General features: G+C 37.9%; 1 protein-coding gene across 1 annotated transcript in view; it reads left to right on the forward strand.

Annotated features, from left to right (window-relative positions):
- The first annotated feature begins 9,220 nt into the window (after positions 1-9,220).
- The window catches only part of ATP6AP1 (ATPase H+ transporting accessory protein 1), a 52,723-nt gene continuing 37,336 nt past the window's right edge, over positions 9,221-24,607 (forward strand). Inside the window, exons 1-4 of the mRNA XM_080363924.1 lie at positions 9,221-9,271; positions 16,406-16,532; positions 16,638-16,706; positions 23,305-23,498. Of these exons, the coding sequence (XP_080220050.1) occupies positions 9,222-9,271; positions 16,406-16,532; positions 16,638-16,706; positions 23,305-23,498 (440 nt within the window). The 5' untranslated portion in view covers position 9,221. The remainder of the gene's footprint in view (positions 9,272-16,405; positions 16,533-16,637; positions 16,707-23,304; positions 23,499-24,607) is intronic.

Here is a 24,607-nt window from a genome sequence, read left to right on the forward strand (position 1 = left end):
CTGACGATAAAGTAATTTGATCTTGACCAGTCAATATAACTGCATTTCATGTTTCATAACCTCATTATTTAAAGAGCAAAATGTTATTGATGAGCTTTGTAAATTCTGTATCTTTTAGAGTGGCTGTCTTTCTGTGTATGCCTGTGTTGCCTGGAACATTCTGTCTGCCATGTAATATTCCTCTTGGGGAATTAACCTTTTAGTTAGAAAAATAATACTATAAGCACCATATTAAATTTGTTTTTCTTGTCTTTAGCATATAAGCCAGAAAACCCCTCAAACCTGAATTCCTGCAGAAGACCAGAATTGATATGCCCTTCCAAATATAGCTGCTTTGCCTTGCAAATGTTTGTGCAAAAGAATAACTTTACTTTTTATAGCTCATCTTGATGATGATAGTGGCACTGCCACTATGTAATTGTCATATCCAAGATCTTGAAATTATTGTAAATCAGACCCATATTTTGAAATACACAATATAGGCTATTTGGAACATGTTCATTTTTTGAGGAGCTTGTGTAATCTAAAGTATAAGTAAATTCTCTCCATAAACTTATTTAGCTCTGTTTATGTTTTATTATAGTCACAGGGAAAAACATGATATGGTGTATATTCAATTAAGTTCTACAGAAAGTAGCAGAGTTCTGTTTGAAACCTATAGTCTAGATGTGGTTTTAACCCAGGAAAAGCCTTTTGCTCCAACAAATAAAACTGTCTAGGAAAAAGCAGTAGCATTTAGAAACAGAAATAAGGATATATTGGCAGTAGAGAGCTGGAAACTATATTGACTCGCTCAATAGAATGCGAACTGTAGAACCAGTACCTGACTGACCAGTGCATTCTAACATCAGTGGAATCTTTCCATTGATTTTACCATTAAATTCAGGTCTGAATTTTAAATCAGTACTGAACTCATTATAGAGTTGCAGCACCATTATGGTTGATTTATGTACTACCAGGGTCTGAGCCTTAAGATAGGAATGGCTGCTAAGATTGGTCTCCTGCCAGAGTGATAAAAGGTTTTTTGAAGAAAATTATGGGTTGAATGGCGAGAAGGAAAGCATGAATCTTATAGATAGTAACCTACCTCCTTATAAGTTTGTTGCGTTTCTTTTTAAACAGCTTTTAAAAGTTGTACTTTACAACCCAAGAAGGATGATTTAAATAAATGGTGAGGAAATAATTTAAGCAAATGTCAAAAGCCACTAGTCCATTGATTTCAATGCATTGTGCTGTCAGAGATTTTTGGAATCATAGAATCATCTAGGTTGAGAAGGACCTTTAAGATCATCAAGTCCAACTGTTAACCTTACACAGCCAAGTTCACTGGTAAGTCATGTCCCTAAGAACCACATCTACATGTCTTTTAAATACTTCCAGGAACAGTGACTCAACCACTTCCCCAGGCAGCCTGCATGGGGTTATTGTGACCCAAGTGCAGGGCTGGGCACTTGGCCCTTTTGAACTTCATACAACTGGCCTTGGCCCAATGATCCAGCTGGTCCAGATGCCTCTGAATGGCCTTCCTACCCTTGAGCAGATCAGCACTCCCGCCCAACTTGGTGTCATCTGCAAACTTACTGAGTGTGCACTCAATCCCCTCATCCAGATAACTGATAAAGAGATTAAACAGAACTGGCCTCAATACTGAGCCCATGGGGAACACCACTGTGACTGGCCACCAACAGGATTTGACTATGTTCACCACAACTCTTTGGGCCTGGCTATCCAGCCAGTTTTTCACTCCACAAAGAGTGCAACCAACCAAGCCATGAGCAGCCAATTTCTCCAGGAGAATGCTGTGGGAAACAGTGTCAAAGGCTTTGTTAAAGTCTAGGAAGACAATATATTCTGTCTTTCCTTCATCCACTAAGTCAGTCACCTTGTCATAGAAGGAATGTAGAGAATCATAGAATAATTCAGGTTTGAATGGACCTCAGATGTCTACATCCTACTCAAAGCACAGTCAACTGTAAGATCGGACTGAATTACTCAAGGCTTTATCCATTCAGGTCTTGAAAACCTTAAAGGATGGAGAATGCATAAATTCTAGTGGCAATGTCTTCCAATGCTTGACTGTCCTCATCTCTAAAAAACAGTTTTTCATTTCAATAGGGTATGTTGTCTCTCACCCTCTACCATTGCCCAAGTTTTGGCTAAAATGGGACTAATTCTCTTTTAGTAACTTTTACTTTCAGTTAAGTTTCTTTTAAGTAACTGCAGTTTCTGAAGTTGGCTACGTGTTTTTCAGACCGTGTCTACTTGCGGAACTGACAACACCTGCTGTTCATAGTTTTACTGAGCTAATGATAGAAATGGTATGCAAAAAAGGCCTGTGTTTATACTTATTACTACAGCAGCCAAGGACACTGATCTCATGTTCAAGTATACAAGTGAAGGGCCGTAAAAGAGTCACACCTGCAGGATGAGTGGAGAGAACAGGTGAATTTGACCAGTGAAACATTGCAACCCATACATGTCACACTCCGTTTAAAGCTGAGGGAACATGAGGGTCTTGCTCTTTTCTTTCATGGCCAGCATCTGGGGAGGGCCCTGCCTGTTGTTCTCCTGACTCTGGTTCTGATCTGTGCATCCCTAAATCTGGTTCCCATCTGCTGCTGGGTCCAGTCCAGGACTTCCTGGTGTCTGCCCTGCAGCCACTGGCTCAAGCAATTCTGTGATCAGCCAGGAGATCCAATATTGAGTTTGTATGTTCTGTGTTATTTCTCTTAGTAGTAGTATTATTAGTAAAGCTATTTTAATCTTCCAACCCATAAGTCTTTCTTCATTTTCTCCTTTTTCCTTTATTTTCAAGGAGGGGGCAAGGGGTTAACAGAGAGCATCAGTCACTCCATTTATTGCCACCATGCCTTAAACGGTGACAACCATGCACCCCTGGAAAGAACTTGGCTCTATCTTCTTGATAATCTCTTTTTAAGGTTTTGAAAGCTGCTATCCAGCGTTCCCAAACCACCTTTTCTTCAGGCTACACAAGCCCAGTTCCCTCAGCAACTCCTCACGTGTCAAGTGGTTCTGCCCCCTGAGCTTCTTGGACCTCTACAGAACTTGCTCCAGTCTATCAAAGCCTTTCTTGGTTTCAGGGGCCCTAAACTGACACAGTATTTATCCTTGAAGTGTGCTACATTTCATATTTGGCCCAGTACTCTCGAGCAAACTAGTGCCATTTAATCACTCTGTGAAAGCTCTTGTGTAAGTGGTTGAAAATTTGTGTTGCAATTATAGTGAATCGGATAACTGACTAATATTTGGGACATGGCTGTCCACAAAATAAGTGACTGCCTGTATAAAGTGAAAATTAATGTTTTCCATCAAGTTATTGTCCAAAAATGGCTATTGAGAGCACAGGAGTTTAATGTTTTGGAGTAGATGATGTATTAAAACAAAGTTGCTTAGAAATGGAAAAATTATTTTCAATGTTTTGGATATCTAATTGCATCCTTTTGTTATGGCAAAGCCAAGTGAAGCCAACGTTATTCAAAAATAAGATAACAATTTAAAAAAAAAATCTAGCATGATTCAAATTAATATAAAATCCTTCATGTTATTTTTATTTAAATGTTACTTTGATAATCATAAATGTTTTGTTGATATGGTTACTGAATTTAAAAGCAATGATTTTTTTACCCCTTTTTGTACATAGCATTTATAATTGTATTATGTTTTGAAAATGAATTAACACTTTTCTTTAATAGTTACTGTGTTGCTTCACCTGTTTCTGTAGCTTGCAAATGGTATTTAAAAAGATACTGGACAAGTATGAAAAACCAAATTGTTCTCTATATCAGACAGTGGTGAATACTGGAAAAGCTGACTGAAAAGATCAGTGTCATATTTAAGATACAGTATTTTTTAGGAGAAGTCTATGCATTTTATCAGGAAAAGAAAACTGTTCAGATAAAGGGTCAGATCTGCCAGTTTCTATTAGAACTGAGTAAATTCTTTATAGGCACAGCTGAGCATCTTTGCTTGAATTTCGGAGTTACTCACAAGATAATTTTGGAATCTGTTAGCAAAAAGGCCTTTACTTTGGAGCCTAGATATTTCCAGAATAATGAAAACAAATGATTGCAAAGTGTCAGTGCCTCTTCAAAGGAGAATAGACTGTAAGATGAAATTCCAACTTTCTTTCTTCACTTCTGAGAAGTGGCTAAAATGATAGGCTTATAAAGTCTCTTAAATTGTAGCTTAGAGGTAGAAACCATGAGGAGTCCACACTCCTGAAACCCTGGTGAGAAATACTGGGCTTGCCTCTGTTCTTTCCCAGATGTAGATACTCACTACCAGGAAAAGAAGATTGATCCATATAGTTTTATTTCTCCTTCTGCACTAAAGACATATGGCCAATTAACATCTGCAGCTAATTTCACAGGACTCTCTTTGTTCAAGCACAAAGGAAATTTGCCTTTCGCCCACCTCCAACACCACTAGTAAGCCATTTCCAGGGGAAAGAGTTCTGTCTTTCTTCCCACATGTACAAGTGAGTAATCTGTTAATTTGTCAAAGAAGCACGTGCATTTTGCCTCCCCACTCCCAAGAGGAAAGTCTGTACTTTTTCCAGGATGTAAATTTCCCTATTTATGTCTCAAAGGAAGAAGAACTCAGAGTAATTGCTTCCTTTACCTCCTTGCCCCAAAAAGATGTCCCAGTGGACAAAGCATTAATGCCCTTCTCAGATAAAAAAGTGATAGTAAAAAGTGATAAAACAGGATTATAAATTAAATATGTGAGGGTAGTAAAGTAGTTGCTGACCAGTACTTGGCATATGGAAAATAGTTTTTCAGTAGGAAATGATACTAATAGTAACTGAGATTAAAAAAATACAAAACAAAAAAACTATCATCCAAATCTTGGATTCTTTTAATCATTACATATTTTTTTTAAGAGCTTAAATTTGAGTATGTTTGTTGTCTGAGCTAGGGAAAGAGGTTCTTTAATATGCTGCTGTAGTACCATGTTAGCTCCCAGACCTATTGCTCAGGGATCAAATTTGCATGCAAAGTGGATAGCACTTCGTTGTTTTCATTGCCATGGTTTAAGCCCAGCCAGTAACTGAGCACCACCCAGCTGCTCGCTTACTCCCACCATTGGGTTGAGGGAGAGAGTCAGAAGACTAAAAGTGAGAAAACTCTTGGGTTGAGATAAAGCCAGTTTAATAGGTAAAGCAAAAGCTGCACACACAAGCAAAGCAAAACAAGAAATTCATTCACTACTTCCCATAGGCACACAGGTGTTCAGCCATCTCCAGGACAGTAGGGCTCCATCACACGTAATGGTTACTTGGGAAGAAAAGTTCCATCACTCTAAATGTCCCCCCTTTCCCTCTTCCCCCAGCTTTATATGCTGAGGATGATACCATATGGTATGGAATATCCCTTTGGTCAGCTGGTCAGTTTGGTCAGTTGGGGTCCCAGCTGTGCCCACTCTCAACTTCTTGTGCATCCCCAGCCTGCTTTCTGCAGAGAAGCAGAAAAGGCCTTGACTCTCTTTAAGCACTTCTCGGCAATAAGGAAAACATCTCTGTATTATCAACACTGTTTCCAGCAACACCCAAAACATAGCCCCATACTAGCTACTGTGAAGAAAATTAACTCTACCCCAGCCAAAACCAGCACAGTTGCCTATCTAGAGACAGTTTTGGTTTATCTTGCACTGTAAATTGCCCTTGTTACAACAGTCATCCCTTTTAGCCTGACTTACAGTCCTAAATTGACCTTCATCTGGCATTCACACTTCTTTTTATTCAAATTTTTTATGTCAGGAATGTAGAATTCTGATGTTGAGAGAATTTTAAGCAAAATTTAGTCTCCATCACCTTGGTCTTTTCTCTGCAATAATTTTTTATGAATACTATACTTCAACTTTGACAGGATAAGAAATATGTAGGATATGTGATTTCCAGAGAAATGGATATGAGTAGAATGTACATATATGTTATAGCTTCTTTTAATAAAAATATTTTAGTTAAGTGGAAATATATGTTAATAGAGGTAATTTTTTCTTCATTGCAGTTTCATAATGATTTTACGGTAATCTGAGTTTCAGAATTTTGCATTTGTGTTGGATTTAAAAAATCTTCATGTGCAAGCAATTCTAAAACTAGACTCAAGATCACCTATGGCTTTTCAAGGAAAAAGCCCTGTGGAAAGTGCAACAGTAAACTGTGTGTGCTTTTGTATATACTGATAGATGTGAGTCAAAACTGGTTTTAGGTTCCTGCTCACAGATAAAAAAATAACTGTGATCTCATTTTAATTAAATGAAAGAAAATAATATTTTTGAAAAATCTCTTTGCAACAGGTCTATTTTTTCGTATCATTTGGCAAATAAAAAAAAAAATCTTTATTTTTAGGAGTGAAGAAAAAAGAAAAAGGAGAAAATATATGCAGATGTATTTGTGAGCCAAATTTACTGAGGGAGGCAAATTAAAATCCCACTCAATAGGATCTTCTCATTCCTGTTTTTTTTCAAAGCTTTCTTCACTTCAGTTGTTCCCAAACTGCTGTTTGTGGAGAAATATTAAAAAGGAAAATTCTGTTTGTTTTCAGTTAAAAGTTTTTTCATAAGTAATATAGAAATCTGAAAGAAAACAATCTGATTTTGTTTCAAAAACCTTTAAGACTGTTTCTATAAGGCAGAATATGGAGACTATACTCACCAACTGTGCTCCATCTCATTGCAAACACCCTTCAAAGGTTCCAACTCAAACCAAGAGGTAATTAGTTTTTGAGATATTGCCAGCTAGAAAGAGACAGGGACAGTATACCTTTCTTTCATAATTCTGTTCTTTTGCTTTCATTAACCTACTTTAAGTCAGCCATTTCAGGTGCAAGAAGACAGGACTGTTTTACATGACTTAGGTTTTTCGTTCAGCGTGTCAGCAGTCGAGTATAAACTTGTACAAGAAGTTGTACATGCCAGCAGTGGAATTTTTGAAACAGTGTATGTGCTCTAGCCCTATGAAAGTGCTCTGTAATAATAGAGCTGAGCTTTAGTCACCCATTTAAAAAGTACAGAGTTGTCAAATGTTTCCTAATGAATCATTTGCTCTTGTGATGAAGTTTCTGTCAGGTTACAACACGTTTCTACAGCACTGTGTATTTGTTGGTCTTGATTTCCATACATTCAGATCAGATTGTTGAGGGTTTGTTCTGATGTGGAAGTCTTGTGAGTGCTGGTCATATTTATCTATGGTATTAGTAACGGAGGAGACCCACTACAACGTACTCTTCATCCGTTCATGTTAGAAGAATAGTAAGACACACTGCTTTCTTACTCTGTTTGCAAAGCAAAGATCTCTGCATTGTGCAAGATAAAGAATGAAAGGAGTCACAATCTGAGAAGGCATGGGCTTAGTGCAATAAAAGTGTGGTAGTAATGCACTCTTTCTCTAGACTACCAACTGTGATGCAAATCTAGCAGGTCCTACAAAACCGAAAGTTTTGCTGCAAATTCTGTGATTCTTTAAGTATTCTGTGGGCAACCAGATTATGCACTCTTGATTTGTATAATCCTGACCTTCAATTCATCTTCATTTCTTACATGTAGGTTAACTGTAAGAAGCAGGCAGGAAGACTTAGAGTCAATTGTCTTTGTGAGCAGCAGATGCTAACAAAAACTGGCAAGACTATTCTCGACAGTCATGTGAGAAACCAGATCTTTCATGTCCTGGGAGATGCTGTGGAAAAGTCAACCACTTTGAGAATCACAAAGTATTTTGCTTGTGTTGACCAAGCTATTCCAATTCATACTAAATTCTCCCTGGGGCATTCTAGTTCTACCCCATCTTTGTGCTCTGCATTGCAGACCAACAAACACGCCTTGTGAAAAGTCTGATGAACAATTTCTAATGTATGTCTAAGGAAATGAGGAAAAAGTGCAATTAAAGAGTTAAATTCAGTGTTATGTAAAGGTAACATGGAGAAGAAAAGGAAAATGTAGATCATTGGTTTTATTGCTTACCTCAAAATTATTGGTTTTGTCTTAGAAATCTGATTTCAGATGGAATTGACGAACAAGTTGTGTTACATTAGACAACAGCACTGTAGCAGTATGCTGAGAGTTAAGGAAAATGGATTTAATTAATGTGCTACATGTGCTCAGATTCAGAAGTGCATGTCTTCTGACATCTGTTTATATCTTCTGTTAAAATTTTCATCATGCTTCCTTATTTTTCTTTGTCACAACTTGTTTTAACATATCTAACAATTTCTTTTCTGTATTATCCCTAACATCTTGTTGATTGTGAAGAGGCACCCGTGCTCTGTGCTGAACACGTGCCAAGTGACTGCTGCTGCCTAATGTAGTCACAAGGTGCAGAAACAGCTCAGTGCTTGGCAGGAGCAAAAAATACTCTGGAGGAATTTGGTTTCCAGCATGAAGAAATTTTCTATGACTATTTTGATCTTACATGAGACTTGTGAAATGCTGGAACTGTGTCGGGTCCTAAAGTGATTATCATTTGCTCCTGACTTTTGATATTTTTGATTTTTGGGACAGCATTGCTCTATGCAAAAGTTAGCTGAACAATTCCATGTTTCAGTGCATACACTGCAAACATACCATTTTCTCACTCTCTTCCCTCTAGCTGGAATCTGCAACGGGTAAATTTACTGCAGATTTCAAACCTGTCAACACCCAAATGTGTGACACCAGCTCTCAATACATGTGAAAGAGCTGAGGGACATGCTAATATGTAGGAGGGGAAGAAGAGAGAAGTTCTGCAGAATACATTTTGTGCAGTACAGAAAACTTTTCTATAAACGCCATTTTGAAGTTGAGCAACTCTGTTATGAACCTGCCTGCAGTTATCAGGGAGTAAGAAAACTGCAGGGCAGGAGTTTGAACTTCATGACTCTCCCTTGTACTAGAATGTGGGAGGAATCTGTCTGTGCTTATACGGCGGGGAGTTTTACGAGCTGCTTGACTCACAAACCTGGAAGTTATTACGCATATGTATACCTCCCAACTTCAAGATAAGGAAGTCCGTGTTTTGAAAACTCCCACTGCCGTCAGCGAGCAGCCTCCCCCAGCAGCCCGGCTGGAGCCGGATGGCTGCGGCCGCAGCGGGAAGTGCAGCTGTGCACAGCCTGGGACTCGCCTGTGCAGCTGCCCAGTGACGCTGACGCTCGCCCGGAGCCATGAGGCAGCTCAGCCCCGCTGCTCCAGCCCCGCTGCTCTGCGCCCTCGCTGTGCTGCTCAGAATGGCTCTGTCAGTGGACCATGTGCCGATGCTGCTTTGGTCAACTCAGAGGTAAGAAATCTAATAAAAGAGCATCTCTACCCCTGCTATTTCTCTCTCTGTGTGTGCAGAGTATATTGTATATCATCAGTTGTGGTAAATAACCGCTGGGCAACAAAATTACCCATTAAGTAAGTTTGCTTCTCAGCAATCAACCAACCTAACATAAATTTAATGGATTTTGTTTACACTTCTAGTGTTTTAAGCTGGGCAGTAAGAAGTAAATAAACCCATATTCTCCAGTTCTGCAGTAGATGTGCTTTAGTCACCCTAAGGCAACCTTGAACTCCACCGTTAGAGATGTTGTGGCCTAAAGGCACCACATAAAGCAGTCTCACAAGGAGCTGACCAAAAACTGTGTGGGCAACCTTAATTCTCGCATTTCTTAACTCCTGAATCCTGATTTTTCACTTTAATGTTCTTTCTAATGCAGTTTTTTTTAACACTGCTGTATATATAGACATCAATTGTTAGAAACAACTGCAGAGTCTTGACAGAGCCAGAGACATGTGAAATTCAGGGGTTTGCATATACTTATGAAACCATACTTTGAACCTGTCTTGAAATAGCCAGATAGAGACCTTTTTTTTTTTTCCACCCAGGAATTTTATTCATACAGACTTTAAGGATTTTCTCCAATTACTTAGGATTTCCAGGAATACAGCAGCTTGGACAATGCAGTAGCTTCAGGTGGGGTCCTGGATGTGTGAAGCTGTCAGAGGACTATGCACCGCTCATTCACAAGGCTGTGTCTGCAGGGCATACACATTGGTTTTGTCTAGGAAGTACTGCCCCAAAATACAGTAAGCCAAGGTCAGAGATTTGTAAGTAAAGGCTCCTGAGGGTCTTATGCGATCACAGGACTGATTGGAAGGCCTAAGGCAAAGTCTGTTCTGGGTGGGAAGGCGACAATAGACCTGTCATACTCTAGGTTTGCTTAGGGTGTGCTTTGACCATCACTTGATTTTCTCCTCCTTATTCCTAAATGCTCCACATTCTTAGCCTGATTTGTTTAAATTGTAAACGCTCTCGTGGAAAGTTCATCTCACACCCTCTGCAAACACATGCATATTATACCTAGTTCAAGAGACCTGATCTCATCTGGGTATTTATTAATTTCTCTAATACAAGTAATCCATAACACCAACAGTATTTGGAATTTGTCACAATCCAGCTGGATGACTTCCGAAGCATAAAATGTTTTCCTGTATTGTAAATAGTCTCGGTGCACAGGTTAAACCACATTTTTGTTGTAAGGAGGAACAGAAGGGGCTGCAGTGACAGGGGTTCCCCTTGGGTCCCTTTGCTGGTGTGACCAAAGTGTGTGTGCCTGGGCAGGGGGAGTTTTGCTTCTGAACTCTGTTGGTCATTGACTCTTGTCAGGTTTTAATTCATGGAACTTGATTATTTTATATCTTTATTGCTTTGTTAATTCCCAGAGCATTGATTGTGATTTACTGTTCAGTAAACTGAGAAAAGAACCAAACCAAGGGCTTCTTGGGAAGTAATTATCCTTTCATCTGGTTGTGCTGGATTCACTCTACCTTTCATGAAGCTTTGAGTCATTCTTCAATACATTTAAGACACTGTGAATTATCTAGCTGTCCCTAGGAAGAGAATTAGACTAAATGCTGCTCTCATTTATCTGAGTGTAAATCTTTTGTCTGCAGGTAAAATTATTAAGTTTTAAATCAGAAAGGTAAATCTTGTTAATTTTTTTTCCTGTTGCTTCTCAATGTGGTAATTTTAAGACAACAACCAGAGGATTCAGAAATTTTACAAACCTCAGAAGTTAGATTAAGTTCTTCAGGAGATCTTTCTCCACATATAGTGCCATATAGACAAGCAGGCTCCTTTTTTTTTTTTTTTTTAATTCATATGTTGTGCTGTAATTGTTGAGGGCCATCAAAAATAGATGTGCAGGGTGTGTTGATTGTATTTCCTTTGTACATGTCCTGGATATGGTATTCTTTTTCCCAGCAGTAATTAATACCAGCTTTGATATATGTCTACCCATCTCCTAAGCATTTCCAGAAACTGAACCTCTGGTCCTTGGGGAGCTACATAATTTAGATAGCTACAAATTTTGATTAAGTTTGATTTAGAAACATTGATTTTTTTGTTTTGTTTCCCCTGAAAGAAAGAAATGGATGTCTCAACATAAAGGCTTTTTTTAAATATTAAAAATATTTAATCGATTCACCTCTATATGTAACAGTCATGTGTATGAGTACTCTGTGTTTAAAAGCAAAGTAAACATTGGGAAGAGTTGTTCTTAGGGTAAAAATAATCCTTAGAGTCTAAGAAAAGACCAGTGCTTCCTTTGTCCTACCTTCTAGTTTATATAAACAACACACCTTTTGTCAATATAAGCAAAATCTTATCAGTTAATCCCAGGTGGTCATAAAAGCAAGTTTTCCACCAAGATGCAATCAGCAACTTGCTCCACTGCAGACCATTCAGGTTTATACGAATTAAGAGCAAGAAAAACAGGATCATGGACTGATTAAACCAGTTTCATGTTTCTACAAATAGACCATTTTCTGGAAGAAGTGTTCCTCCTACCATGACCTTGCAGTTTTGAAAGGGGAAGTTCTTGTGGGGCAGAAATTAGTTCTGGTGAAAGTCAATGAAGGCAACTGGAAAAAAGATTTATGTTATTTTATAAAATAAAAAAATAGTAACAACAGCTTCTGGTTGCTAACCCTTAATTCCGTGCTTTATATCTTAGTACTTTACAGTGATGCAAGTTTTGTAGTGTGTGCTCTACAGGCTTATGAAATCTGGAAGCTACTAGTAAGAGTTTTAGGAAGGGTAACTAAAGAAGTGCTGTGCTTATGGATGGATTTCTATTCATTTTGTGGAAACAGGTTCACTGATTCATTGATCAACAGAAGCTGAGATTCACTGATCTATTCCATCACCCTCTCCCAGGTTATGTTAGGGTATATCACATAGTTGAAGGATAATACGTTTTGCTGTTCTTTGGAACTAGCCGGTGCTTGTAAAGCCATATCTCAGAACAGTGGTATTAGAAGAATGTAACACTTTAAAGTCTCTCTTCTATGCATTATTATTGTACTGTAGTCATGCTGTTAAAGATAACGTTAGATGTCAGATACAGATGAAACCTGCAACGGGCAAACACATGCAGTGTGCAAAGCATAAGGGAACTGTGATACAAATCCTTAGGGGGACATTAGTAAACCAAATACCTCATCCCTCTAGAAAGAAAAATGCAGTCTCTACTTTAAGAAGAAAAAAAAAAAAAAATATTTTTTTTTAAAAAAGTGTTTTCTGCCAAACTGATCTTTTTCCATTGAACTTGGGAGAAATTTGAAGTGGGAATAACTCAGCAGGTCACAGTGTCCTGCTTTTTACTAAGGAATACCAATATATCAGTGGACATTCTCCAAATAACTCTGGCCTGGAAAAATTGACCTTTATCTGAAATTAGCCTTTAATATCCTCTGTTTGCTTGTTGAAGCAGGAGAGATGGAGAGGTTCCTCTTGCATTCAATAAACAGCAGAAACTTGATTTAGCCATTTTGAACCAATATTCACAAGAATTTCTTTCCCTCCACAGATTAGAGAGGAACCTTAAGGAAATAAATTAATGAAAACTAGCTTTTGTGATTGCCTTCTCATGTGTTTGTTTTAGGAATGATTTTTGCTTACAGTAGTTGAACATATATTACTACATTCATTCATGTGATACTTACACTGGGAAATTAATCCTTTTCTGGCAGATCCTGATTATAAGTGGCTTTGAGAAAGTGTTAATACCAAATAGTACATTTGCAGCGTTTCCTAAAACTGTAAGGAATTTACTGAAAAATTTGCTGGAAGAAGGTGGAACATAAAAAGCATACAGTATAACAGAAAAATGTTTCAGTTGTATCTTTATTAAATTTCTGTGGAGATACTTTGTGCTAGCACGCATCCCAGGTTACTTCTGCTGTGCAGGAAAGAATATTATTTCTTACAAGGTAATTGCAAGATGACTGAAAGAGACAACTGAATAACTTGTAGGAAAGAGTTTAGAAGCCAGGTGCAAAGAGAAAATGTAACTTCTCAAGTCAGAGTGATGGAAGTGCTGTTACGTTACCATCTGCCCTTCTGGTGGGTCCACATAGGAGAAATCTTTAAGGCTTTCATCAAAAATAAGTGCTCAAATCCTGGTTCTACCTAGGCAGAACACTGGTCAGAGAAGAATCTGTATGCTTAAACTTGTTGGCATGCCAGAGCAGTTAGGGACAAGGAAGAAGAAAAGAAATAAGCTAAGATTTCTTTCCTCTCTTTCTTTAGTGCGTTGCCTGGCTACTGGAAGAAAGGGAGAGTAGTTGAGCTTTAGATTTCCTCCTTTTAGCCAGCAGGAAAGCACATACACAAGCAGAGATGCCCGTCACTGTGAGCCCCTGTGGCTGAGGACCCCAGGATGGCTCTACAGTGGCGAAGTTAAGTCTGATGTGCTTGTCATGCAGACGACTGCAGAAGGCTGTTTGTTTTTTCACATAAAATTTTGTGTGAACAATCAATAGCAGCAATCAATGTGTGTGCTGCCCTACTGCCTGTTTCCTCCTATGCCATCCCTTACTGATTGCTTGCTGACCACTTGAGGTGAGGAGTTCAAAAGGATGGACTGGTTCGTTGCATTCAGTAAAGCACATCGTCAGCATGTCCATGATGTGCTAGCCGTGCAGTTCACAGTGAACCAGCCTGTCAAACATGCTGACGTTTCCCATCTGAACCACGGTGGGAGCACTGCTGCACCCTGCTGACAGCAGTAGCCCACCCGATGAAGGGTGTAGCCTTGCCTGCTGCCATGCATACTGCTCAGCAAACTATTTAAAAGAAGTAAAACCACATGTTTAATATGCTTGATGTAAATATTAGGCAAATGCTGCATTATAATAGAATTCTAACTAACTAATGTAGATTTATTTTTCTAATGATGACGCTGGAGTTACTGAAGCTAACTACTTGGAAACTGAAAGGTCTCACAAAAGGCACTTTTCAAGGTTAGTTAGCTAGCAAGAGCTGCTTCAGGGAACAGGAAACACCTTAGAAGCAGGTATGCTTTAAAGCAGGATCATTAAATTTCTGAGCTTTTGAGTTGACAACAAAAGCCTTTGCCATTGTGCTGCTGCAAATAATTTTATTTCATGTGCTGTTACCTTTTATTCTTAACTACAAGTCCCCAAAGCTCTCAAAAATCTTTTGTTTCTTTCCTAATATTAGGCACGAAATAGATTTAGTTATTTTTTAAAATAAATATAGCAAGATATTCACTATCATTTTATTTCACATAGACCATTTTTAAACATCTTTTAACTGAATCTGTCTTCTTTTCCTTTAATCTCATCAGTATTTTTGTGTGGCCATGCAATTCAGGAAGTCACTATGAAATAGTGACTGAAATAGTCCCTGAATAGTCGTTCAGAATCTTTGGGAGTGTTTGTGTTTTAAAATAGCCTATTTTTAAAGATTATACTTAAATATTTGAGATCATAAAGTTTGACTTTTTTGAAAAGTTTAGGCATGTGCGTTACACTGTTACAATTTCTATGTTGTTTGTCTTCATGAATATAAGTGAATGTGGATTTCCAAGGACAAATTAACAAAGTGAAGATGCTGAGTAAGACTAAGAAAATGTCAAATGATAATTTCAACAGAAAAAAAAAAAAAATCTTTCCTGCACAGCAAGGTTTACTTCTAAAGCTTGAAAAGTGACAGGCAGATGATCTATTAGAATTTAATGTTAACATCTGCAGCATGTTGTCCTGAAAGAACCTCCCACATGTGCGGTTTGCTCTAACACTTTCCCAAACCCCAAAATCTGAAGTGAGCTGAGTATCTAGTACTGCAGGACTGCACTGTTTTTATTTTTGCTGTGAGTGTAATTAGAGGCTTTCAATTCACTCTTGGCAATCTTCATTGGAATTACTAAGAAGTCCTGTAGTGAAATATAGATTTTCTTCATCCAAGAATCAACATTGAAACCTCCCTATGTGTTCATTACCCCTGTTCAGCTTCCATCTTTAGAGAGAGCAAAAATTGTTCTCATTCATAGAAGCTTGCTGTGCAAGGGTCATTTCTGAATTGCTTTTGGGTTAGAAAATTTAATCAGCATCTCAAACTCACCAAATTGCAATCACATAATAGCTGATGCTACATTCTCTATATTCTGTTCTTTGAAATTAAAACCAATTAAGGGTTCTGGAATACCTGATTTCTCAGGCTTCAGCAACTGATGTGTATTTGGGGAAGATGGAGGATTACGCTGCAAGCTCTGGCTTTTCTAGAAAGTGACAAGTTTACCTCAGTCAAAACACCTAGGACCAAAATTTTCATGACAAATTTCACCCCTATAGACTCATGTTGCATACTGTTAAAATCCCAATCAGGTGCTGAAAGAATAATGCCACTTCTTGTTTCATCCATAACCAGCATTTGTAGCAGCAAAACTACTTCTCTCTCCTATCCTCATAATGACAGTTTGGCAAAAGAGTCATGAGCTTTTCTTGGTGTCTCGAGCCATTCTGTTTAGAAGAGCTCTTGTTTCTGGAAAGGTGGCTTTTCTGAGCTGCTTCTGCAGAATCAGTCCTTCATCCTGGACACCTGAGGAGAGAACATGTTGTTTACAATAGCACTGAAAAGCTACTTTTACTTAACAAAAGGTTTATGAAAAAATACTGGTTTATGGCTGTGGCTTAGCCTGAATTCCACTCCTCTCTGGCCACCGAGACATCTGACAGCACTGGAAAGCATCTTGGATGTTGGGATTCCCTCTGGGAATTCTCTCTGAAGGTTTTCAACATATTCTTCTTCATTCCACTTAGTAGCTTTTTTTTTCCCTTTAAAAAAGAAATAAGATGTAACTGTGCTGCTGTACACAAACAAGAAAGCAAAGAGACACAATTATCTTGATTTGACTAATTACATTCCTGCTGTAACACAATTAGTGTGATATAGGAATAAATGGGTGAGTTCTTTTCCTCTTGAGTAGAATTAAAGTAAACTGAACTTTAAACCTGATCTTAATCAAAAGGCAACAACAATATCTTTACCTGCTGCTGCATATTTAAATAGAGGTGTCATCATTGGCAACAAATTTCACATTACAAAAAAAATATTTCTTTGTAGATCACAGTGGAATCCAGATGCCACCTTGCACGAAGGACACATTGTCTCAGCACAGGAGCTGACTGTACTCTTGCAACCTGTTTTTACCCAGAATTCCAGAAACCTCATCTTGTTCCTGCAAGACACAGTATGTAACATTAATTCCCTTTCTCTCACCAGTGCCAAGTGCAAGTCTGTACTCAGATGAGATTCCAAGGCTTCTTCTCACCAATCTACTCTCTTTGTTTTTCAGCTTAGCATAGATGATTTCACATACCTCAGTGAATCCTACGGTAACAAGAATCCATTTCAAAATGTTCAGGCAAGCATTTTTCTCTTCTGTTTCCTTATATTCGCTATTTAAACTTTAAAAAGACATAAGAAAGAAACAAACAAACAATAATTGGGAAAATTAAACTGAATTGCATCAGATTTCCTGTTTAAATTATTTATTAAGATTGTTTCAGTTGAAGCAGATGGCTTAAAGGAAATGAACTGATTTGCAGAAGTGTTTTGTAGCTATTTTATTTCTGAAGATCAAGTTTTCAGAATTCATCGTCACTGAGAAAATTGGTCCTAAACATGCTTCAATTTTGTATTTAAAAAACAATGTAAACTTCCAGACTGACACCCTGGGATTCTGTTTTGAAGCCATGGGAAGAAAAGTTATAACAATCATTTATTTATTACCAATTTTCAGAACTGAACATCTATTTTATTTTCATAGAAACTGAAGCTCCCTTAGCTCATGCAGGGAGTTATTTGTTTTGTATTTGAATGTAGTTAATACATTACTAGATACTGCATTGCTAGAATCCTCATGAAAAAAGTGGTGCTACTTGAGTAATTTGAAATAAACTCCAGGCACAGAATCTAAGATGGGAATCCTTCTGAGCTGGTCAGCAGCTTCAACGTCTCACTCCAGAGGTTTACAGATGTTGTGCACGGCATCTCTGGTTATACTTACACAACGGTTCCTTGAACTGTAATTAGACAAAGGAAGTGTAGACACATGACAGTCACAAGGTGTTCCTGTAGGCAGAGCAGGATGAAGAGAGCTGTTAGTAATGTAACTCGTATCAGAGCACATGATGAACTGTAAATTCCCAAGCAGAACACAGCAAGCTGCATGTGTAATTAAAGAGATAAATATTCACATGTTACTGTCTAAGAACCTCACATCTTCCTTGTGTCAGTGATATGGGAGATTTTTGTCTCTGCCATATATAGTGTTTTAACACTGCTGCCGTAAGAAAAACAACTATTCAGAGTATGAACACAGCTTTTCTGAGGAATGAATGGGAGTAATATCCATTTGTAATGTAAGGGTCAGTGACTGCACCCACAGGCAGATGTGCTGGTACTTCTCTGGCATGCCTTATCTTCTCTGGGTTTAAAATCTAGGCAACGCTGTGTCTGGAGAAAACTTTGTTTCTGCCAGACTTCAAAGCTGCTTTGATTTTAGAAACTGTGTGAAATGTGCATGTGACACGGCAAACTCCTAATGATGTGGTGGTCTTATTTAAGTAGATCCTGGGTGTTTAAAAATAAGGAATATGAAACTAGTTAAAAGTTTCATGTTTTTCCCTGTAATCAAGAGTCCATCAGCACTGTAGATAGAGCTTATAGCCAAATGCTAGAGATGAGTACAGAAGTTGATGGATTTAGAAACTAGGTGGTATACTGGGTAGATTGGGGACCTACCAAGTCCTGGTGAGGAGATCCTCAGCTAAAAAAAGCTCATATTTGAATAAATATTTGGTCTGTATCTGACAGAATAAGGATTTAAATCTAGGTTTTCCACAAGCTGAATAAATGTCAGTTACTGTTTGTTTGCTTTCTGACCTTGCCTCTGTTCCCTTTCTTTCTTGGAAATGAGAAAGTTTTCACATTTCAGCTTCTTTAAAACTGGAAAATTTATTTTGATAAATTGCTCACCTTAACTCCAGCACTTCGTAGATTTGTTCTGTTAGGCTTGGCAATCTTGACACTTTTCTAGCATGGTTTTGTGGGAGTGCAGTGCTCTAACTTGAGTGAAAGAAAATGAGATGTATAAATTAAATATTTCTTTTTCACCTAGGTGACCATATGAAGAATTTTGTCAGTATCTGTTGCATAGACTTATAGCTTTTAGGGCCAGAAATTATCTTTATAATTATTCAGTTCCGTCTTGGACTTAACAGAGGCTACAAAAATTTGCTCAATTACTGTCGTATCAGTTGCACTCCACTTGAGCTACTTTGGGAAAGAAACCTATTCTTAATCATACTGTGAAACACTCTGTCATAATATTCACAGAACACAGAACAACGTGAAGGTCAGGTCTGAATTTTCTCACTGGGGAAATTAGGATCTTTGATGTTGCATAATCACAATTTTTTATACCTTCACACTCTACATTATACAAATGATTCATTAAGCTATAATAGATGTTCCATGTCACTTGAGTATGCTTCTTTTGAGCTTCAGAAATGCAAATTTATTCTCAAACTGAAACTGGAGATCTCATTTAGAATGTATATGTGCATGTACATGTAGCAGCATGTGTACTACAAGAAGGAAGTGTTACTTTTAAAAGAGTTACAGGCTTGTAAACCACTGAGACATTTGCAGATATTGGATTTGTTCAGCTGCATCAGCAGCTGTTTTGAGCTTTGGGATCAATGGGTTTGTATGCAATAAAAGAATTCTATTTCCAGTTAATATAAAAGGAATCTTACAGGTAGACGATTTATCTTAAACGTTCAAAGAAGTTTTTAATTAAATAATAAAATACAAAGATTAGCACTTGGGGAACTTTTTCGTCAAGCACCTACCCTACAAACTATTTTTCTTTAATATTAGCTTTGGCTTCCCCTGAACAATGCTCAGCTCCTTAGAACTGCAGTGTATGATGACACACTCCAATTAGTGGCCAAATGTGCACCTGCATAATTATTATTGTAAGTCATTGCCATTTGTGGTTCTATATCTGCATTGTGTCCTCACTCAGTGGTTGCAGACTGAGAGTACTATTTACTTATATGTGATACTTAGGTCCTACTGTAGTTTTGATTGCCTTTGTTTACTTTCTTTTGACCTCTTGTAGTTTCATTATATTATAAATATATATATATATAAAATAAGGGGCATGCAGAACTACATAATAATCAAGACTTAAGTTTATTACAGATTTATTCAGTGACATGATGATATTTTGTTCTCTGGACTTTTCAAAAAAACTACTATTTGATTTTTCAATTCCAATCACTATCAGCTACTGATATGACATTTTCAAAGAGCTGTTGTGTCTCTTAAGGTTTCATTACTGAAGGATAACACTCAGTTCTCAGTCTATTATCTATTATTGTGTACGTAAAATTAGTGTTATTTTTTCCCTCATCCTATGCTCTGCTAGGATGAGATACATTTTATCTCATCAGTTACTTTGTTGCCCAAGAGGTTGTACCAGAAGTTGCTTCTGCAATTCATCAGTCAGCCCTTGCCTTTACTATCTTAAATAATTCAGTGTTATCAGCAGATTTCATTAGCTCAATATTTATGCCTTTTTACTAGATAATTTATGAGCATAGGGAACAGAACAGACCCTAGTGCAGTAGTAGACACTTTTTCTACCCCTTGCTTGCTGGCTCTTTAGCTACTCTTTACCCATCCTGTACCCACCTCCACGTGAAGACTGCCTCTCCACACTAAAGCAGCTTAATTTATTTAGGAGTCTTTGCTTCAAGACTTTGCCAAGTGCCTTTTGTGGATCCAAGTACATGCCATCAGCTAGAGCTCCCTGGTGTATATGCCTATCGACTCCTCCAGAGATTTTCAATAGAACTGTGAGGCACAATTTTTTGCAAAAGCCATGTCAGCTTTTTCCCAGTGTAATTCTTCCTTGTTGTTATACTCTATTTTATTCTTTAGAATAGTTCCTCCCGTTCTTAAACTTCAGGTTTGCTTCTCTATAGTTCTTCAGATCTGTTTGTAACCCTTGAAAACAATCTAGTGTCGTGTTTCCCACCATACAGTACAGTGGTTTGGAGGTTTGTTCAACAGTAATTTCTGTAGCTGCAACATATTTTATCAGCTAAAGTACATTGGATCAGTTTTCATTAAAATAATAAAATATAGCATTTTGCATACATTTGAAGAACGCAGGTACAGTATAAAAGTCTGGAAGATTAATAGTAGTAGGAAAGTTAAAATGCAACAATGATAATTGTCTTTGCAGTTATCACTGTGTGTAGAAACAGATGTGCTTCCAAATCTGTTTTTCTTTTTAATAGATAACCCATTGACCAATGCTGTAGAAAACAAATACAATACTTTAATATTTTAAACGACATGCTCACAGGTAAATGATGAAGATTTAAAAGATCTCTTTTACATGGAAGATCTCTGCCTATTTCAGCTGTAGGTTCCCAGATATTTCCAAAGCTGACATAGGAGTCTTTTCCCCATCTAATATTTTTTATTATAGAACTGTCTATTGGCTTTGATGCCAAACATAATCTAGTTCATAATAAAGAGTACGCCTACACGATCTTTTATAGATAGATGCAGGAGTCTTTAACAAAGATTTTAACAATAATGACAGACTTAAATTTACTCCACTCCAGCTTAAAATTGCTTAAGTGTAATATCAGTCAAGTTAATGTAATACTGAAACTGGAGCTGGGCAAGTAAGTTCAAGCAAGGCTTTATTGTAGCACAGCTACTTGGCTTCAGGATGGCTAGAAAGGTGGACAGTCATCTCACACCTAACTGCAAAACAACCTGAGCAGCATTCTATGTAAACCAAGAGTGAAGTTTCTTGTAATATTTAACTCAAGAGAGGTGATTCAGGAGACACTAACAAAGGTAAATGTGCTCATAATCACAGTAAGCCACTCACAGACAGGTTATAGAGTCTGGCATTTAATGTAGGAAGTTCTGCTGTCAGTCCAACAACTCAATAGGATGTTTCCCTTTCCCTTTCCCTTTCCTCTTCCCTTTCCTCTTCCCTTTTTAACCTCCTCTCCTTCTCCCTTTTCCTCTTCTTTTCCTAACTACTGTGTGGTTGTACCTCTTTATTTAGTGCTTTAGCAGAATGCAAAATCAGGTGTTTCTCAGCAGTCCTCTTCATTCTCCACCCTCCTTTTGGAGTTCGCATGTTTTGAACATGCATGGTAGTTGAAATCTTGAAGTGCACAGTGCAACATCTGAGTATTGCAAGGACAAGTGTGCAGTGGCCAAATGTCAAGAAGGACTAGGAAGAGGCACAGGATCAGAATAGCCATCTGGGGCTACTGAGTAAATATCCAGTTGTGTGAGATGGAAAACAGTTGAATATCAGTGGCTGGAAGCTGAGACAGATGGCAGTGCAGGACTGGTTAGGAACAGAGGCATAATTTAGATATTATGCTCAGTAATGGTGCATTTTATATCTTATTCTACAATAAATGAGTAATCTGTTTAATGTATATCATTGGAAGAACTGGTTCTGCCATTCTGGCTGCTGCTAGGGAGCAAGGGATTAAAATATTGAAAACAAAACAAAATAATTGCCCATTGCTCAGAATTTTAGCTCTAAATTCATATAACCAAATGAGCCAAAATGAAGTCTATCATCCTTTCCTTCCAGGTGGTGCTAAAAACCCTATTCAAAGACCTGTGAACCAGATCAGTGCTTTCTGCTCTATTTAATTTCTACAGTTATTTTTCTATCAGTCTGGCAAATCAGACTATACTGCATAATCCTCTCTTATGAGCATCTACAGAAATGTCAAAATAACTAGCCTTTGCCTAGGAAGGAAAACATGTGAGCAATTAGAAAGAACCAGAGCAGGTCAGAAAAGTGGTAGGCAGTCAGAGAACAGACAAAAAAGAAAAAGAGTAGGAGGAGAAAAGTGCTAGCAACACCACAACACTTGCATCAGTTAGAGGGGGAGAGAGTGTCTATAACAACTTGAATGTCTGAATATTGGATCAAGTGATAGACTCAGTCTAGACTTAAATGTAGAAAATGGGAAAGCAAACTTAACAAGTTGTAAACTAGGACTCAATGAAAAAGTGTCTTCTAATATTCACATTAAATTGGGCTTACATTAATTTTGATCACTCTCAAGTCTTCATCTTGCATTTTCTTTTTCTGAATATTTCAAACTAATTTTATGCAGGTTTCAAATTTATATTTTAAATTCATTTCACTCAAGTATTCACATCAGAAACTCAGCTATGAGAATTACAAATAAAATGATAAGTACCATAATGCCTGATTACCTGAACCAGTTCAGCCTGAGCTTTATAATCAGTGTTTTGAGTAGAAAGACAGAAAGTACATGACATGAAGTTTGTTCATGTGTGTCTGCAGGGTCTGTAGATCCTGAAACATGTAGCTTTCTTAATTAACAGTTACAAATTAGACATTTCTCTATACCATGTTCTGTGCCACCAGGATGTACAAAAAGGAAGGGTATTTATGATGCAAAGTATGACTCTGTACTGAATGGTGCTGGAATTTGAAGTGTCTGACACTGATCCTTCTCACTTCCAAGGGCGTTTATTTAGATGGTCATCTGCTGAGCTTTGCTTCTGGCAGATGTTCATAACCTGCCTTTCCTTTCTCCACAAACATTCTCCACCTTTCTCAGCTTGAGAACTTCTACATCATCTGTCTCTCCTCTTCAGCCACACATGTGCAAAGGACAGTAAGAGTTTGAAGTCACTGAATACCTTAAGCTTCCCTCAAGAGGTGCAGAAATAAGATTGACACAAGTACCCCTTCGCTGCCCCTTTCGAGGAGCAGCCTGCAGCCAGCACCAGCCTGGTGTGAAATCAGATAGTGTTTACCATGGTGGTTCCTCACCTTGTGTATTAAATTAATGATACATTAAAAAAGCTTGTGTTTAACTATTAATCTAGTAAATAAACTGTCCATAAATTTATTACAGGAAATGCTTCAGTCTTCTCCTTCATCTTTAGTTTTGCCAGCTGTTGACTGTGAGGCTATCAGGTATCTTCTGAGCTTTCTTCAAGAGTCAGGAGACTGGAAGTTAACACACACGACTAATCTCAACTTCTCTCAGCTGGAACTAGATACATCTAAACCAAACTTATTGGTGGTTCAGCTGCGACCTCTTGTCAGGTAGGAACTTGTCACAAACAAAACTGACCCACATGTATGCATGATTTTTAAAGCTTTTGAAAATGTCACTTGTATTCAAAAAAATTAAAAAAACAAAGTGGGAGCTTACAACATGGTTAGCAAAGTAGTTTTTCTTGGAAGGGTGAATTTGATGTCCTAAAAGTCCCCTCATGAGCTTACCAGGTGCAACAGATGAATTATGTTGAGAAAGTCAGTCAAGCGTTCCCATTTTGTCTCTCTCATTATATAAGGAAAAAGGGACAGCTAATAAAATTAAATGGCAACACATTTTTAGCAGAAAAGCTGAATTATTTTATGCAACACATGATTAACCTGCAGAATTAATTGCCAGAAGGTATTTCAGGAGTCAAGAAAATGACAGGATAAATAGGCCCACAAATAAACATACAAACAAACCTGAAGATAATATGAATAAAGTGACTGCTTTTGATCACTCTGGAAGGAAGAGGATGCTGTAGTTCTTCATGTTTCCAGGCCTATGACAACTGTGATCTAACAGAGGTAGAGAGAGGCTGTTCCTCCAGGTGAATGTGTCTGACTGCTACTTCTAGGGCTTTTGCATCTGTGTTGAGTGTCTGGCACGGGACACTTCTGGCCACTGTGTATGGGTCACTGACCTCATCTAGGTTGGCAGCTGTTCTTAGAATTTCAGTAGAAAGCTGTGTGGTCTGTACAGTTATATTGAGTACAAATGATGTCAATGTATGCTTAGGAAATATAAGGCATGGGTGTATCAAATCCCTCTGCTCAGTTTCTTCAGCTCTTTCCTCTTCCTAGCCTGTTACTTGGGCATTCAGACTTGATGGTATATGGTGTGTACATCAATGGGTCCCAGGGAAGTGCAATTATAGGTATCATGTCACTGCACAAATAAATACATGATATCTATTTTGAGGAGCTCACATACAATCGTTAGACAAGGGGACAATAACCAGTGAAAGAAAAACTGAGGAAAGAATGGTCAAAATAACATGAGAAGTCTGGCTGCTTGGCAGCCAAGGAAGTTTGAGGGGTTTAAGGAAACAGCTGAGGAAGTGGTCCTTGTACTACTAATGGCTTTGCAGAAGGAAAGGGTCATAAGGAGAAGA

This window comes from Nesoenas mayeri, assembly GCF_963082525.1.
Source record: "Nesoenas mayeri genome assembly, chromosome: 1".
Taxonomy (NCBI): domain Eukaryota; kingdom Metazoa; phylum Chordata; class Aves; order Columbiformes; family Columbidae; genus Nesoenas; species Nesoenas mayeri.